The 17,645-nt window shown below is 29.9% G+C and overlaps 2 protein-coding genes across 2 annotated transcripts in view; both read left to right on the forward strand.

Moving 5' to 3' along the window:
• Positions 1 to 17,645, forward strand: part of Cv-c (crossveinless c) — a 517,053-nt gene that overhangs the window by 426,408 nt on the left and 73,000 nt on the right. The window lies entirely within an intron of this gene.
• LOC113401607 (syntaxin-12) lies at positions 10,495 to 14,369 on the forward strand. Its single transcript, XM_026641582.2, has 5 exons — positions 10,495 to 10,725; positions 11,001 to 11,166; positions 11,923 to 12,051; positions 12,261 to 12,399; positions 13,451 to 14,369. Exons 1-5 carry the CDS (start codon positions 10,505 to 10,507, stop codon positions 13,624 to 13,626), a joined length of 831 nt encoding a protein of 276 aa, XP_026497367.1. The 5' UTR covers positions 10,495 to 10,504; the 3' UTR covers positions 13,627 to 14,369.

The following is a 17,645-nucleotide window of genomic DNA, read 5'->3' on the forward strand; positions in this document are numbered from 1 at the left end:
ATGTAAATTTTCTCCCATCGCCTTAGAGAACCTTTAAGAATTTCTGGCAAAGAAAGACCGGAGGTAGCTAGTGCGCAGCAATAAGCGTTTTGTGCCGTTACACCATAGTAATCTGGCACTCGACTAGAAACCGCATACGAACGGGAAGCATAAAGGCATTTTTACACGCGACAAGAAAATACTTTGAACATCATAAATATTAAATATATAACCGAACAAGACAAGAAATATATGTTACTGTCTTTAAAATATTTTGTTCTAGATATTTTTTTTGTGTATAAGTTTGACATATAAATTAGGCGTGATGAGGCAAACTTGAAAAATTGGCATTTAAAAAAAACCTATTAACCTCGATTCATTTGAAAAATACGTTAAATAAACAATACATACAACGTAAAGTAATTTAAAAACTTTCTAGAACTTTCCAATGTACAAGCCTGATGGACGGACGTTTGATTTTTACTTGTTAATATTGATTAGATAAATGAACAACCCCATGCATGGCTGATGCTTCAATTGTTCTCATATCCGCTCGCTAATGATGGACAAATGAAACTAACACGACAGCCATGTTGTCGGCCATCTTTATTACAGACTATAAAGTAATAATTTGATGCAGACAGTATTATCATAAAAAAATATTAAATCTTTTTTAATATTGAGTGATTTTTTGTAATTGCAGAAGTGAAATACTGCTATTCCTCAATGATTTGAAAGCATAAACAGGGCGTCTAAACAGTCCAGATGGCTCTTGAGTTGTTATTATTATAAAAATATTATACCCTTCTACGCCAGACGCGAGTTAAGATCGCCTTTGATATATTTAAGTTACTGAAATCTTTGAACCTTTAGTAAATAGAATATGTGCTTAAAAACTAATTTAAAGATAAGTGACAATGTTATACTTAGTAATAACTTAAGATCAAATAAGTATGACATTAAGCATGAAATATTTATATATAAAAAATTTTTTTTGGAAAAATTAAAATTTCGTAAATTATAAATATGGCACCTAAATTGCACAATAAATAACATATTGTATATTTTCTTAGAATATTATTTTTTTTTCTTTCGTTAGAAGTAAACAATGCGGAATTATAAGCAAATCTATATCTATAATATAAAAGAAAACTATTTAAATTATTATAATTTATAGTTAGGTGTGGTTGTATTTTTATTTAATTTATTGTCTACCTCAAAACTCTTACAGTCATTTAAAAACCGATTTAGAAAATTATTGTTTTGTTTGTTTACTTTCCGTTCAGTGACATTTAAATTTGAAGTCATTTTTTTTTTTTGCTAAAACGTTATATTATATTCAGAAATGTATAATTATCACGTCATTAGTCAAAATTAAAAGCAGATGTAACCGCGAATCGAATACACAATAATATAATATATACTAAAACCGCCTCAGACACGCGCTGCGTTTTCTGGTACAAGCTTTTTATATTCTATTGATTTTGTAGATATATCAGAAAGGCATTACAAAAAAGAAACTAACAATATTAAAAGCCAACTGTAACACTATTAATAGATTCTGAACGATCGTTTATAACTCGAACAATCTTCTAGCAAGCTAAAGTAGACACAACTGAACCTAGAAACGCAAATAGCTTATAGTTCTGAATTCGAATCAACAGCGCAAAACATCCTGGCAACGAGGAAATGGCGCGCGTGCCGCGTAAACTTCCTGCGCCGTGACGACGTTGGAAGCAAAGAAAGTCTTATAGATGCGGCAGTTTCGTTTAAAAACCAACAAGTTAAAACGAGAACAGTCGTAGGCCACCCGGCTGGAACGAGTTGCCTTTCGCTATTTATTATATATTGAATAAGAAAAAAACAATAAAATAAATTAACAACAGTTACAAAATTATTATTAAAGATCTCGTTTGAGTTAAAACAATAACAAAAATAATCTTAGCGAGGAACCTTTTCGTTATCATTTACGACTTTCCTTGATGTTAGTATTATATTCAAGAGCCCAATTTAAATAATATTTATTTGTGTTATTTATTTAAATCCAATATTACAAGGTCTTCTTATATAGACATATTTAAACTTAATTTTTATTTTTCAGTTCGATAGTTATGTGTGTATATACATATGGTTGAATAAGTTAATAAAAAAATCATGTATTCTGTTTTAGAATTTTATTTATAAAACAATATATTTTAAAACTGTCAAATTTTGTAAATGCCGCATCTACACATATGAAACTAACATCCGAATACGATTGCATTGTTAAATAACGCCTTCATTCGACATACTTATCCTGTAAAAGGTATCATTGTAATTAAAATATTTAAAGAATAAGTACAGTTGTTTTACCTTCTACCCATATACTTAAAGGTCAGTTTTGCTTGGAGTTTTTGCAGTTAATTAGCAATCCTACTGTAGACGCGCAAGTTGAGTTTCTCGACAATTAAGAGCCAGAGCGGTTTAGCAATTACGTAACTTTATGTTCTTAACAAAATATTTAGGTAAAACATTTGTTAGTACAACATAGGAATAAATTAAATACATACACAATATTATGTGAAGGACCTTGTTGCGTCCAGTTATAAACTGTAGTTACTATTCGTTAATTTTCCTAGCGGATATATAAATTATAAAATTAAATACTAAGTTTCTTGTCGGTTGTTCTCAATAGAATCTACATTCAGAACCGATGGTAGCTTTAAATTTAATTCGTCTTGTATTGCGACGATTCTCTTACTAAATTGCTTTGTGCAAGCCCCTCTGAGTAGATTCATCAGATTTCCGCCAAACAGCAATACAGCAATACTATTAGTCTGTATTGTGTCATGGTTTGAAGGGTGCGCCAACTAGTGTGTGTGCTGCCACAAGGGACATAACGTCTTAGTTCCTAAAATTGGCGGCGCACTGGCATGTACGGAATGAGTACTATTTCTTTGAGCATTGACCACTTATCATCAGGTGGATCGTACATCATTAAAAAAAAAACAAAAGAGTAAGTTAACTAAATAAAGCTATTTTTTTATAACATTTTTGATATAACATATCTTACTGTGTCTATAGTTCGTGGTCACCACCATTTGCTGTCCCCCTACCCATTATAAATAAAAAAGATAAGTGTTTTATCTACGGAAACGAAGGAGGATCAACAAACAAGTTAATAAGCTTTAAAACAAACTAGTATTAGCAAGTAAGATCATTATTTGAATCACAAAGTGATCAGCGAACATGTTTAATTAAGATACCATTTTAAATGTAGATAAATTCCATTTTTTATACACAACACGACAATATGTAAATATATAATCGATGTGATCAAGTAAACGGGAGGATATCTTCTGTAATTATCAACTCCTAATTAGTGTTTGCATCAAAGGTACTTTAGTCTCATGTTACGTTAATTTAAATTTTAAATATATGCTAAACACAATTTAAATATGGAATGCAATGTCCGAACCCTTTTACCTAGATTTATCCTTTATATGCCATAAAAAAAAAAAAAAAATCGGTTCAGCATACGCTATGTACCTTACTTGTAAATAAATTAACAGTTTTTATTTAATTGTAGTTGTCTTTATGTTTTTTAATTTTTTTAGGTAGGTAGGCAATCTGACAATTAAGTCACTTGATGATAAGTATTCATAACCTTCAATGGGCAATGAAAGAAATATTAATTCTAAAATTATATTCATTTTAAGGGCTGGTTAATAACGGCCTACATCGTAACCGTAATTTTGAGATCTAAGATTTTAGGTACCTTGTGCAGGGCCGGATCTACCATAAGGCTTTTTGGGCTTCAGCCCAGGGCCCCGTGGTTTCAAGGGGGCCCAGCTAAGTCAAGTCAAAGTCAAAAATAGACGATAATGCGAAAGAATTCATAACTCTATTAAATTAAACAGATCGTATGGTTTGCAGCCCTGCGAATCCTGCAATTAATCAAATCCATTCAATTATTTAATTCAAGTCTACGTTCAGATATGTCTTTGGTGGGCCACTAAGTAGTGTTAGCCCAGGGCCTCCTAAACTTACGGTCCGGCCCTGACCTTGTGCCTATAATTACATTACATGACTCTTTCAAACCGGATAACAACAATGCTGAGGTAATTCGAAAAGAATATTTAACTATACCTACTACATAAAGTGTGTATTTAGCACCAATATTGAGCGCTACAGTTTACTGCAATACAGATCAACCTAAACGACTAGGTGGTTTGGTAGAACTTCATCGGAATTCCGTTTCAATATTGAAACCGTAAATATCAACATCAATTAAAAAGTTTAGAAACTGAATATATCATAGATTAAAATAAAATATATATTCATTACAAAATATGTAAAAAAACGCATTGTATATGTTACTGTAAAAGCTCGAACTACGGTAAATCTTAATATTTTCCAGTAAAACCTAAGATTTACCTTAGTTCGAGCTTTTACAGTAACATATATACCATTTACAAAGTAATATCAGTCATCTACAGATTACTGGTTTTAAGTGGAAAGTATTGTGGTGTTTTAATGTATTTATTAAAACAGTCCATGCAAGGAAAGTCATTAACGTTCCAGAGACGTTTGGCAAGAACAGTAAATTATTTACCAAAGAAAAAAATATTGTAAAAGGCACCTCAAGCGATTTCAATTATACGCATGATCGTATGGAATTACGGATGAACCCTCTGGGAGGACAGGCTGAGCACTGAGGAGACAGGCGTCCATGTAGATAGCTAAGCTAGGAGAAAGATTCTTAAGGCTGTGACTGTTACTTCGCACAATATACTGGTGATAACCTTTAATATAATATATTGAAAATTTTAAATATAATATAGATTTGGGAAAGCAAAAACGTCCAATCTTTGAAATTGTATAATGCATTGTATCGTGTGCTATTATTTGATTTATCTAATACTCTAAGCTTTTGAACTACTACGAACATTATAAAGAGGCTTAATATTAGGTATTATTTATTTTTTAATTGTAGTATTTAAGAGTCAAAAATATGAGTCCAAATCCTTTCTTTGCAACATTAGCATTAGCATTTTTATGTTCAAAATATAATGAAACTAAATGTAAGGAGGATTAAAAAAACAATTTATATAATATTTATGTCATTTTATATTGCACAGATACTAAATGATACAGATACAGATACAGTACGAGTACATTAGTGTATTTAAAAAAGAAATCAATAAAAATCTAAATTCACAGATAAAAAAATTATAAATGTACTACGTTATTTCTAAGGAAACATCCATTTAACGCAGGAATTAAACACTTATGTCTAGATTATTCGACTTGTCTAGACATTTTAAGTGGCCGGTTCCAAAGATCTCACCGCGCAAATGTGGTTTAATGGACAGTGAAAAAGAGCGCGAAAATACCTTCGGTGCGCCTTTTTTACTTTTTTTATGATTGATGATACAGTACGAATACAGATAAGTAATTCCATTAAGAAATTATCACTAACAAAAATAAAAAAGACTCTGACTTGAGTAGAAATTATTGTGCCTACAAAATAATACATACATACATATATTTATATGTATATATCTATATATTTTAAATTGAATGTTAAGTATACAGCAATTTCACAATATTTACCATTCCATTAATATAGTTATTAATGTAATGGAAAAAATTGGATTAAGTAATTTAATAATATTTTAATACCGCTCATTTTATAATTCATTGCGTGAATATGTTATGAATATACGTACTTGAATACATAGTAAACATTATTAGTAAACAAAAAAAAACGATGTTTTAACTTCGTTCCCACTTAGAATTTTCGCATCATAATAAATTTCATTCCTTTCACATCCATTATGTGCACGTAAATTGTCTGTATCTAATTAAAAGTTAGTCACAAGGGATGAGAGTTGGGACGTATTAAACAAAGACGCCTTCGAAAGTAATTATTTTCAACAGAAAGCAGAAAAGAAAAGAATAAAGAGCTTCATTGAAATAGACTTTGCAACATGTATACAGCGACTTCTTTTTGTATTATATCGTTAAGATTCTTGGCATTTATAGTTAGTACCTTAAACAATAATAGAAAAAAATATGTAGTGGCAGACTAACTTCCATTTTATTCAATAACACAAAAACATAATTTTTTTTTTTAATCTATCTCCCCTCCCTTCTATTTATCTTTCTCACTCTATCTGTACTGATAAAACTATCCATACATTTTTAATTTGAAAAATATTCCTCATAGTTTTAGTCATAATATTATGGTTTTAGGTACCTATACTACAATTTATGCAATTTTAAATCGATGTACTAATATCCTCGAATCAATAAACCTAGCGATTGTAAAAAGGTAAAAAAAAAAAAAAAATGGCGGGAGGTCCTTCAGCGTTGATAGGATAAACATTTTATTATTCCACACGCAAAGCCCCAAGGTTCCGCTCTGACAGGTATTATTTTAATTTCAACTGCTAGTCTTATTTTTTTAATCGCAACAGGTGTCGAGTGGTTTATGCGTCCTGACAACGCGTGCCTGTGAGAAAAATTCTTTCATGCGAATGTTATAGACCAAAGAGGTTTAATGTACCTATTATAGCATCGAATAAGTACTTTAGTTATTTGATTAAAAATAGTCGATACATTGCTGCTAAATATTATAAAATCTTCAATTCAAAACACGATATAGCTGGAAGCAGAGTTCAACGTTCAAGATTTAAAATGAAATAAACCGGTATTGTATGTATGTAACTACCGATTAACTGTATATTGAAATTAAAATATCTGAATAATATCGATGTTTTTCATATCGGTTACATTTTAGATAACGATTGCTCATACTAATAGACGGTTCCTAGTTATGTACCTTCTTTTTAGGAAATATAAATGAAACACCTCCCTATACCTACGAGTTATGAGCTGGTCATCCCAGCTTCGTCCGGGTGAATCGATAATATATTCATTGAGAACAATTTTGGCCCCGTCGTAGTACCTAACGTACCCTGACCTGCTTGAACAATGTCTTACCACAAATGGATATCTTACGCAAAAATATTATTTCAAATTTTTTAAATCCCGAGTTAAGCACATTCAAAGAAATTGTAAACTCTTCGGTTTGTATACATTAATATAAGTACAGAAAATTGAAATTAGTGTTTTTATAATGAAAAAAGGATAATTTTTTTAAAAAAAAACTCCATTTGCAATGAATGAAAATTGCCATTCACTATGCAAAGTGTTCAATATTCTTATTACCTTTAGCATTCCAGCAATCTCATAGCACAAGTGATGCGATGATGTTTTATTGCCAGAGCTAAAAACTTTTTCATGATAAAATAACTTTAAAACACATAAGTCATTAATATCCTCTTTATTTCAATCGTATTCATAGAAAAATAAAAACAATACAATCATAATTCCACGCATTGAAACGCAGTCCGTGCCAATAACTCACGCCGCTTTCAGTTCATCATCGATCATATTATTATTGTTTATGCACACGAGTTAACATAAATTATAAGTTAAAAATATAATTTTTTGTTGTTGTGTGTAACAAAAAGTATTATATTTAGTTGAATTTTAATCACTTTCAGATGTTATTTAAATTTTCCACTCATTGATTAATCACGAAATCTCAGAAACTATAACATCTACAAACGTGAAATGGCGGGTAGGTTACTTATAGGGCGTAGACATCCACCAAGAACGAATTTTACGAAGTTCCATCTCTAAGGGATAAAACAGGTGTTGGAAGTTTGTACGAAAGTCCTGTTTTAGAAATATGAAATATATGAAATATTTATTTATTTCACACAGAAAACATCTATAAAACTATTACATGATTGCACTATGAGTAAAGACTTAATGTGTAATATAATATGGTCATCAAAAGAATAACAGGTCAAGTACTGGCTATCCTAGCTAGGCTAAAATTAACTAGCCTGTGTTAAGGATAATCAGTCCTCTCCCCGAAAGTTGTGATAATTAAAATACATTAGAGATCTGTCGCCTGGGTATTACAAAACGTATCTTATGTAAAATGTTTATAGATAAGTAATTCATTAAATGAAAATAGGTAATAATTAAGAGATGTGATTTTTTTGTTGTTTTTGTGGGTGCGGGAGTGTTCGTGCGTGTTACTGTATATGCGTGTGCGTGCGTGTGCGTGCGTGTAAGTGTGTGTGGGTCAGTAGAAATAGAAGTAGGGGGCTTGAAATTTAAAATGTATGATCTATAGATAGTGTGGAGGTTTACTAATAATGTATCTTTAGAAATCAACCCACTTTTTGGGTTAAAACTGGGGACGGTAGTTTCTATGAAAGTCAATTTTATTGAAGTTAAAGTAATTATGGCAGAAAGATATTAAATGGTATTTAAATATAAGAATTATTGAAAACTACATACTATTATAAGGAGGGATGTTTTATTATAACAATAAAAAGTATTTTAGCGTGGACCGTGCGGACCAAGTCTTACATAAAATATTATGAATAAAGATTTATTTGTTTGTAATTGATAAAATCTGAATCTGTTGAATGGATTATCCAGCAATAACATTTTATTTTATTTCAGTAACAATAAGACTCTTACAGTTACAAAATGAAATAACTGCGGATAAATCCGCACAGCAGCTACTAATAAAGAAATAAAACTAACATTCTGATGTTGTCTAATGGGTGCTAAAACATATGTGCATACAGAATAACTCCAAAAATTGTCATCGCAAAACATGCGTATATTCGTGCGTCTATTTATGTATTAACAATATATGATTTATTTCATTATAAATAAACGCTTCTGCATAGTATCATATTAAATGGCATAATATTTTACTAAAATGATGGTGCAATTCAAAAGGTATGCAGAGTTGAAAGGGCGAAAAGATTACCCAATTGCTTTATCAACGTATTGACTTCTCATAAAGCTAGATAAATGAATAAGGCAGAAAATGCCTTTATTTAAAAAAATATTCAGTAGATTTATTCATTACAGTTACTTGTTGAATTTCAATATTCGACCACCAGAAAGTTTAAAACTTTTTTTATTATATGTTATTCATTTTTATAATAATGTTTACTTGTTGAAATTTTCAAGATGGTGAAGTTATCTTTACATATAATAAAATAGGAGTGTCTGTTTGTAATATTAAAATAACCGCTTTTTACTATGCTGCATATGTATGTATACACGGTACATATACCGAAATAACATCCTTTTCAATTTTTGTCTCTCTGTCTGTCTGTTTGTTCCGTCTAATCTCTGGAACGGCTGGACCGATTTTGACGGGACTTTCACGTCGCGTAGTCGCGGGCACAGCTAGTTATATATAAAATTTTAATTCTTTATTAATCGCAACTAGTTTTGTGTAGTATTTGGTTAACATTCGTTCGATCCTTTTTCTTACAGCAACAGAATGCATAATTTGTTGATAGACAGAGCAATTTTATTATTCCTAATTTATTAAATTTTCAGGTAATATAATTGCTTAATGAGAAGCGAATTAGAAAATTTTATTCATTAAGTAATCTTTGTAAGAGACAGAATTTAACTTAATATAGTAACTAAGCTAATAGCGGAACTAGTGGCTTTATAGGCTCGAAAATTATAAAACTCTGGCACCCAAACCGTCACTCCCCATTGTATCCCCTCAAGGGGTGAATTAAAATTAAAATAAAAGCCTTTTCCTAGCCTATTCCCCATGACTCAAACTCTCCACAAAATTTTATCTAAATCGTTTCAGCGGTTCTAGCGTGAAGAGGTAACAGACATAGCTACTTTCGCATTTATAATATTAGTATAGATGTTTGAAGCCAATCAATGCACTTCTAATAGTTCTAATACATACAGTGACATCTCTGGACGATTTTTAATAACGTTACTCCAGACTATCTTTTCAAAGTAACAATATTAACCGATTTAATTGTTATAAGAGTATAATTTCAACATGAATGAAACAATCCATAGATATAATTCAATATAATTCAACTATCACATTTCTTGTAGACATTATAACAAGCACGAATATTTAAAGTGATGGAAATAATGAGTGTATTCAGTTTTGACATTGACAACTGACGTTGAGTTGTGACAGCTGGCAAATGGCATGAAATGTTGACGTTTCTTCTTATCAATTTACATATTTGATGTAGCCACAGTTAATGAGTTAATACAAATTACAATACAAAACTGGAAACTATTAGGCTCACATTATACAAACTAATATTATCAAAACTGGTTTTCGTTGAATAGGTTTCATTAAGGTTAGTATGAGATTTTGCAACATAATTCGTAGTTTCTTTGTCAATAATTTTTAATGTTATTGAAGTGATTCATCAAATAATACCAACAAAATCTATCTACGCCTTTATTTTTATTGTTAATAAGTGAATCAGTGGAATACGTGAATTTAATGTATGTATATTAATTGTACAGAATATTAAAAATTTAATACCCAGGTTTTTTTAATTACATTTCTGTATATAGTCCATAAAACTAATCCGCTATGTGACTGAAATATTAAATATAAAATAGTCTTTATTTTTGTACAGTGATTTTTTAAAAAAATATGGCTGAACGGGAACCCATTAGTGGATCAAGCCGAGACTATGGGGCAATTGCAGCACCTCCCACAGTTGCCTTCGCCGATTTTAGCCCTACAGAACTGTATAACCTCAGCGAAGGCATTGCGGATAATGTGAACACCATTAATAATGGATTGAGAGCATTAGAAAAGATGATGAAACAAATTGGAGGGCCTAATGACAGTATTCAGCTCAGAGATAAAATGTAAGAAAACTATACTTTATCACTTTGCATTTACAAATATATATATCTCTATTTACATGTGAATGAAAATTTTTATAAGTCTGTCTCTTTTATCAGTGAAATTGATTGAGTGAAAGATATATTTTTATCTATCATAGCTTTAAAAATATATTAAAACAAATAAAATAATATAAAGCAATAAAACATACTTTATTTAAATGTATTTTTAGTACAAGTTACACATTTTTAGGATTATTCATCTCAATATATTATTTTAAATGATTACTTCTTTCCAGCCATGATACTCAACAGAATGTGAACAGTTCTGTGTCAGCAACAGCACGGGACATACAAAGACTTGGTGTGGTTGTCCGGAGAGGAGATAAACCACAGAAGTTACAAGTCGAGAGACTTACGCAAGCATTTAGAGATGCTCTTGCAAAATATTCATCTGTACAAAAGGTATTTTATTATAATTTATTTAACATTTATATACTATCTCACATTAGAACTGTTCCCAACAAAAAACACAACCTAATCTTATGTATTACATGTAGTTTGTCAATATAATCTATGTATGTTACTAAAAAATTACCAATATTGCATTTTAAGAAGTTTATTTTTCATTTAAATTCCTGATTTTTTTTTGATTTTCTATAAACATGAAATAATTCACTTAATGCATGTTTGTAATAAGCATTGTATTCTTGTGCCATTATCTAATATAAAGTACTACTAGTTTCTAATTTTTTATATATTTTATATTTCTAGAATTTTGTGTATGTTAATATAGAACTCAAGATATTTTCAAGGATTTTGTAATCTATGAAGAAAAATAGGAAGGGTTTAATTATATCATTTTTAATTATAATCAAGTGTTATGTCATACTCAATAAAGATTTATTTCTTTCTTTACTTTATTTTATTAACAAAAATATGTTTGATGGTTTGAAGGCAGTTTTATTTCTTAATTAGGCATAGCTAGATAAATTTTTCGCAAAATTTTATATAATTTCTATCATAACGCAATTTTATACACAATTACGACGTTTTTGTACTATATTACGAAGTTATGCCATCACCTTATTTGAATAGGAGAAAAATTTACTTACAATTTCCCAATTTTGGTGCCTGCAAAGTCTAGCCCTTGCAAGGCTAGGCAGTTGCCTAATCTATCTACTACCCAAACTAAAAATTAAATTGCATCAATTTTTCCAGCAAGTGTCAGAGAAAATGGCGGCTCATATGCCAACTCAAGGTCGTTCTAAGAACGATCCTCAAGCTCTAGAAAGACAGGCTATCGCAGATGATGAAGAATCATCATTATTATCTAATCAGCAGGCTCAGGTAAAGAGCATTTTATATTCTATACATGATATTTCCATATTTTATTATTATTATTCCATTATTAGGAAAACTAATATTTTTAACCGACTTCAAAAACGAGGGGGTTATCAGAATGTTTGTAATACCTTTTTGTCATTCTTAGTTCCGTGTCTGGGTTGAGCTTTATTACTACAAATACATATACATATATCAAATTAATAATTTTTCAGGCTCGTCTCGTTCAGTTCGAGACAAGTATGCTCATAGAGAAAGAAGCTTATATGAATAAGATCGAAGCTGATGTCCTGGACGTCAATCAAATCATGCAGGAACTAGCAGATATGGTGAGCGCTCAAGCGCAATCCGTTGGTAAGGACTTCGTTTATTTATACAGTAATAGGTCGCTTTATTTTTAATAGCTTAACGTAAACGTTTAGATTTTTTTAATCAGCCCGATATTTTTTTTTTTTCGAGCCGAAACTTAAACCTTTTTGTAGGATAATCCTCGTCCAAATTAAATTTATAGATAAAATAAATTTTAGTTTTCTACTCTTTATACATAACCGTCTGAGGCTTTAGTTTGTTTTGGATTTTATTTGGTGGTAGGGCTTTGTGAAGGCACGTCTGGGTAGGTTCTATTCACTTATCTCATATTCTACGGCCAAACTACAGGTACAAGGGTCGAAATTCTTATTTACAAAGGGCGATGACGTATTGACGCGATAAATATTTCTTGCAACACCAACGTATATGGGTAGCGACAGTTTACCTACCTATTTAAAATAAACTCGCTCCAAGTCAGGTTAATAATAAGTTATTGGATTTATTCGCCCTGCGATTTTGATTTGAATTAAAATATAAACTAAGCTAAGATGGTCCAGTGGTTAGAACGCGTGCATCTTAACCGATGATTGCGGGCAGGCAAGCATCACTGAATTTTCATGTGCTTTATCTGTGTTTATAATTCATCTCGTGCTCGGCGGTGAAAGAAAACATCGTGATGAAACCTGCATGTTTCTAATTTCAACGAAATTCTGCCACTTGTGTATCCACCAACCCGCATTGGAGTAGAGTGATGGAATATGCTCCAAACCTTCTCCTCAAAGGGAGAGGTGGCCTTAGCCCAGCAGTGGGACATTTACAGGCTGTTAATGTGTAATATTAAACTAGTGCCTTCGAAATCTCTCTGCTCGTGTCAGATTGCTGTACCTCGGATCATATGAGTGTAAAGAAAGTGTACTATAACATCTTCAGCAAAGTTGGTCATAGAAATTATTTAAGGACTATGGTTGGTGCTGATAAAAAGATAAGTTTTTGGAGAGCATGGATAAGTTCAATAAATCTTTCCCCTTCTCAAGAGAAGGTATCCGACAGTGCATTCACACCTATATTCGTATTTTTATTATTAATAATCTTACAGATACAGTTGAAAGTCACATTGAAGCTGCGAGCGCAGGTGTCGAAGCCGGCGTCGATGAATTAGCCAAAGCAGCTGAGTATAAACGTAGATATAGAAGGAAAATGATGTTTATCATATTAATTGGCACAATACTTGCAATCATATTTATTATATGGGTGGTAAAAGCATTTAAATAAATACATAACCAAATTATATTTACATATGGCATTCATTTTGTTTTTAATTATGCGCCATATATTTGTTTTTTTTTTTATCATCTCCACTGGTCTTGTGAACCAATCGAACTTTAAAGAAATCGTTTTCGATTGTTGTGTATATATTTAGTAACGAATTCAAACGTACTTTAAAAATAATTTCCTTGAATGTCTAACAACGATTTAAAAACTGGAAAGGAATGCTAAGACGTTTATTCGTTCATGTTATTATTGTTTTTTAGATAATTTTAAGGAACTAAAATGTTATCGAAAACTGACCAATTTTTTCCCTTACGATTGATAATATTTGGTTTTAATTTACTTTTATTTACACTCGTCTTTAATTATAATTTATAATACGAGCCAGACGACAGTCGACAATACTTTAGGATGTTCAAACATTTAAATGTCAAAATGACATTGACAAGAGTGTAGATATTTCGTCAGTTTATATAAATTTCGTCGAAATAATTATTATTAAAAAAGAATATGATTATTTAGAGGTTATATAATCTATGTCATATAATAGATTTTATGCTATAAGATGTTTTTTTTTTTATTTAGTAAAAGATTTATTGTACCTTTAATTGAGAATTACGTATATGTTTATAATGGGCTCGAGTAGAATTTAAAATGTTTAATTTACAATAAATGTCACTGGTCTATACTATAAAGAGACTGATATAAAAAGGCGATTATATAAAAAAAAACGAAAGAGTTTTTCAATTTCTTTCAAAAACTAATTTGAGTGCAAGAATGTATATTTACGTATTACACGTTATTTGAGCGAACAAATTTTCAATAAAAGTATTTAATTTAATTATTTATTTTTGTAAAATTGTTTTCTTGTCTGTTTAGTCTTAAAAACAAAAAAAAATAAGAATAGACTTTCAAAATATTAATTATTTTTAATCAACATCATACTTAATGATAGACTTATTACAAATACCTCAGAAATACCAGTGAAATGTCATTATTCAATCGTGTCAAATCCAAATACAGATCTATCAAGTTGCTGGCAACACTTTAATTCGTTCATCTATCTCGTAATAACATAAAATAAAAAGTTTTATAATCTTTAAATTAAACAAATATTTATATGCAACAAATATTGTTTCATTTCAACCAAACAATAACTTCAAATTTTGATTTTATAATGCTAAATAGTTTGCCATGTAACATGCATATTAGGTCCATAATTATTGTTATTTTTTGTATAAATAATATTCCATTATCTGTGGACCCTTTTTAATATAAAAAGAACGTATCTGTTGCGAAGGCATGCTTGCATGCCTTAAAAATGATTATTTTTGTCTTTGATAGATAAACTATGTTATGGTCTGATTTTACAACTTTTGTGTATTATAAAAACAATCAGAATTTAAAACTAAAATGATAATTTACAAGAGATGTGATTGTTTTTTTTTATATAGTTAAAATTTTGTTGTTCGTTTTGTACGGCTAGCTTTAATTTATAGTTATATAGTTTGATTTATAAAAACAAATGGACATCATAAACTGATACTGAAAATTGCTGATTTAATTTTGTACTACTTAGTCTATGTCTACGATAGTCTACGATAGTCAGTAGGATTCATGATTCATAACGAAACTTTTGATAATGATAACAAAATATCCTCGGGGTGCTATCCTTATTTCTGTCTATCATCTAAATAGCATGGAGTCAATGTTAGCATTATCAAATGGAAGACACTTAATTTATTTTTATAAACAGTATTTATTTTGTTATTCTTATTTATTTATTCCATTAACGCAACGACGAGAAGTACTTCTTAAAATCGATATAGAAACTGTAACCCAAGTATTTACCAATTATAAATAAAGCATTCTTCAAAGTTGTGTTTGTTTTTTTTTTTTTATATATGTTGTATAACAATAATTCTTATTAGAAGTAGTTTCATAAAAATATATTAAAGATTTTCATGATATTTCCTTCGTAACAACTTTCCAACCTTTTGGTGTGTTATATGTCCAAATTTATATAAAGTTGTCGCGATATTATATGATGAGTAACATTAAAAATATATTTAATGCCTTGCCTATTTTATATCATTTTTATTGACACATTTAAATCCATCGTAAATCACATACCGACAAAAATAAACAAAACGATATAAGTATTTGTAAAGTATGCACAATATTTAAGTTTTACTTAGATGTCAATGTTGATATATAGTTTTGCCGATAATCTTTAGTACCATCGAGGTGTCCCAGTGGCTATAACATTAGAATCTTAGCAGAAATTTGGGGGCGCAACCCCGGGGAACACTGATGACTTTCAAGTGTTTAATTTGGGTACAATTTTCTCATGCTCGGCGGTGACGGAAATCTGTGAGTGTGTCAGAGAATGTGTAGTCTTTATGTACTGGACCAACACGTCATATGTATGTAAAGGATAGGATTTAAAATTAAAAAATATATATTAATAAAAATACTGTTTATTTACATTTTATTCCACTTGAGAGTCGAGAGACTGCGTTCTTCAAACAGAATATTTTGAGAAGAATTTAAAAAAAATAAATAAACTAATAATACACTTAACCAACCAAGATATTAAGGCATTTGGGTATATATTTTTTTGTTTATTATTAATGAATGAAAATTATAAATATGTCTTCGTTATCATAGGATTACATCACCTTATATATTTAACTTTACGTTATATGCTGAAGAGGATGGACGTATATAACAAAAATTATAGAGTAAATAAGTTATAAGGTACTGTCTGTATTCAATCAAACCTTGTATATATCATTTGATATATAAGAATAAAGTATTTGAGACATAAGATCAAAAAAAGAATTTGAAAAGAAAATAATTTAAAATATATTTATATATACTTTTTTTTAATATTTAAATATCCTGGTTGGTTTTACAGTAAATATTACAACTAAACAATTGATTTTAAAAATCGTTTTTACAACTGAAATAAGACAGTCATTACTTAACAGGCAAATAATTAAAAAATAATAATTTAACCAACATGGTAACATGAAATTTTGACTCCCACTTATATTAAAAAGATTATTGTCGGTACTAATCATTCATTGTTATAAAGGAACACAGTACAAAATAATTTTTTAAATTAATGGTTTCTAAATGCCCCTTAATAAACTTAGCATATATGTATTATTTTTGAACGAAAATATCAAATACTTACTTTTATTTATCAACATACAACTACTAACCCGACTAATAAAAATTCATTTTTCATTAATTTATTGTAACACAATATACATACTATTGGGTTTTGACATAACCATTCGTGTAGCTATAGAATGAAATTTATAATGACATCGATCACCTCTATTGACCTCTCGCTCGAACATAGTAGTTATAAGTATAGGTAGCGACAATGTGCGAGTGAGAGGACTATAGAAGAGATGCAACGTAAGTCTCAATCTCATCCTTCATTTACATGGTATATAATAACATACCAAATTCGAAGACGGTTATCCGATTCTCATGTCGCCGATAGATGGCGGTACATCACTCTGTATAACAATTCGTACATAAAAATAGAGTTAGGGCGTCTGTTCGGATTTTGCTAGTAACTTATTATTACTTTAAATTTAGTGGCATTTTTGGCCATCAGATGTCTGATGCATCAAAATGTCTGATAAACCAATAATATATGAAATAACATAACAAACATACATACATCAATATGAAATAGTTCATTAAATCTACACCCTGTTATTTCGGGAAACTTATTTCAGCTCACAAGCGTTCATAATCATATTCAAAGCAAAAGAGTGATAAATAAAATAATAGTTCATCGTATTCAATGGCAGGAGTAAATATAAACAAGCTGTAGATTCAAACATTCCATGAGATTTGAAAATAGTTCTCTTTGCACTATAAGCAGATCGTGATTAATATATATTTATTTATGCTAAGCTATTCTACTTAACGACTTATATCTATTTCAATTTTATTTCCAAAGGTCCGATATCAATTTCATCGACATTCAAAACACT

This window comes from Vanessa tameamea, chromosome 20 (genome assembly GCF_037043105.1).
Source record: "Vanessa tameamea isolate UH-Manoa-2023 chromosome 20, ilVanTame1 primary haplotype, whole genome shotgun sequence".
In the NCBI taxonomy this organism is placed as follows: domain Eukaryota; kingdom Metazoa; phylum Arthropoda; class Insecta; order Lepidoptera; family Nymphalidae; genus Vanessa; species Vanessa tameamea.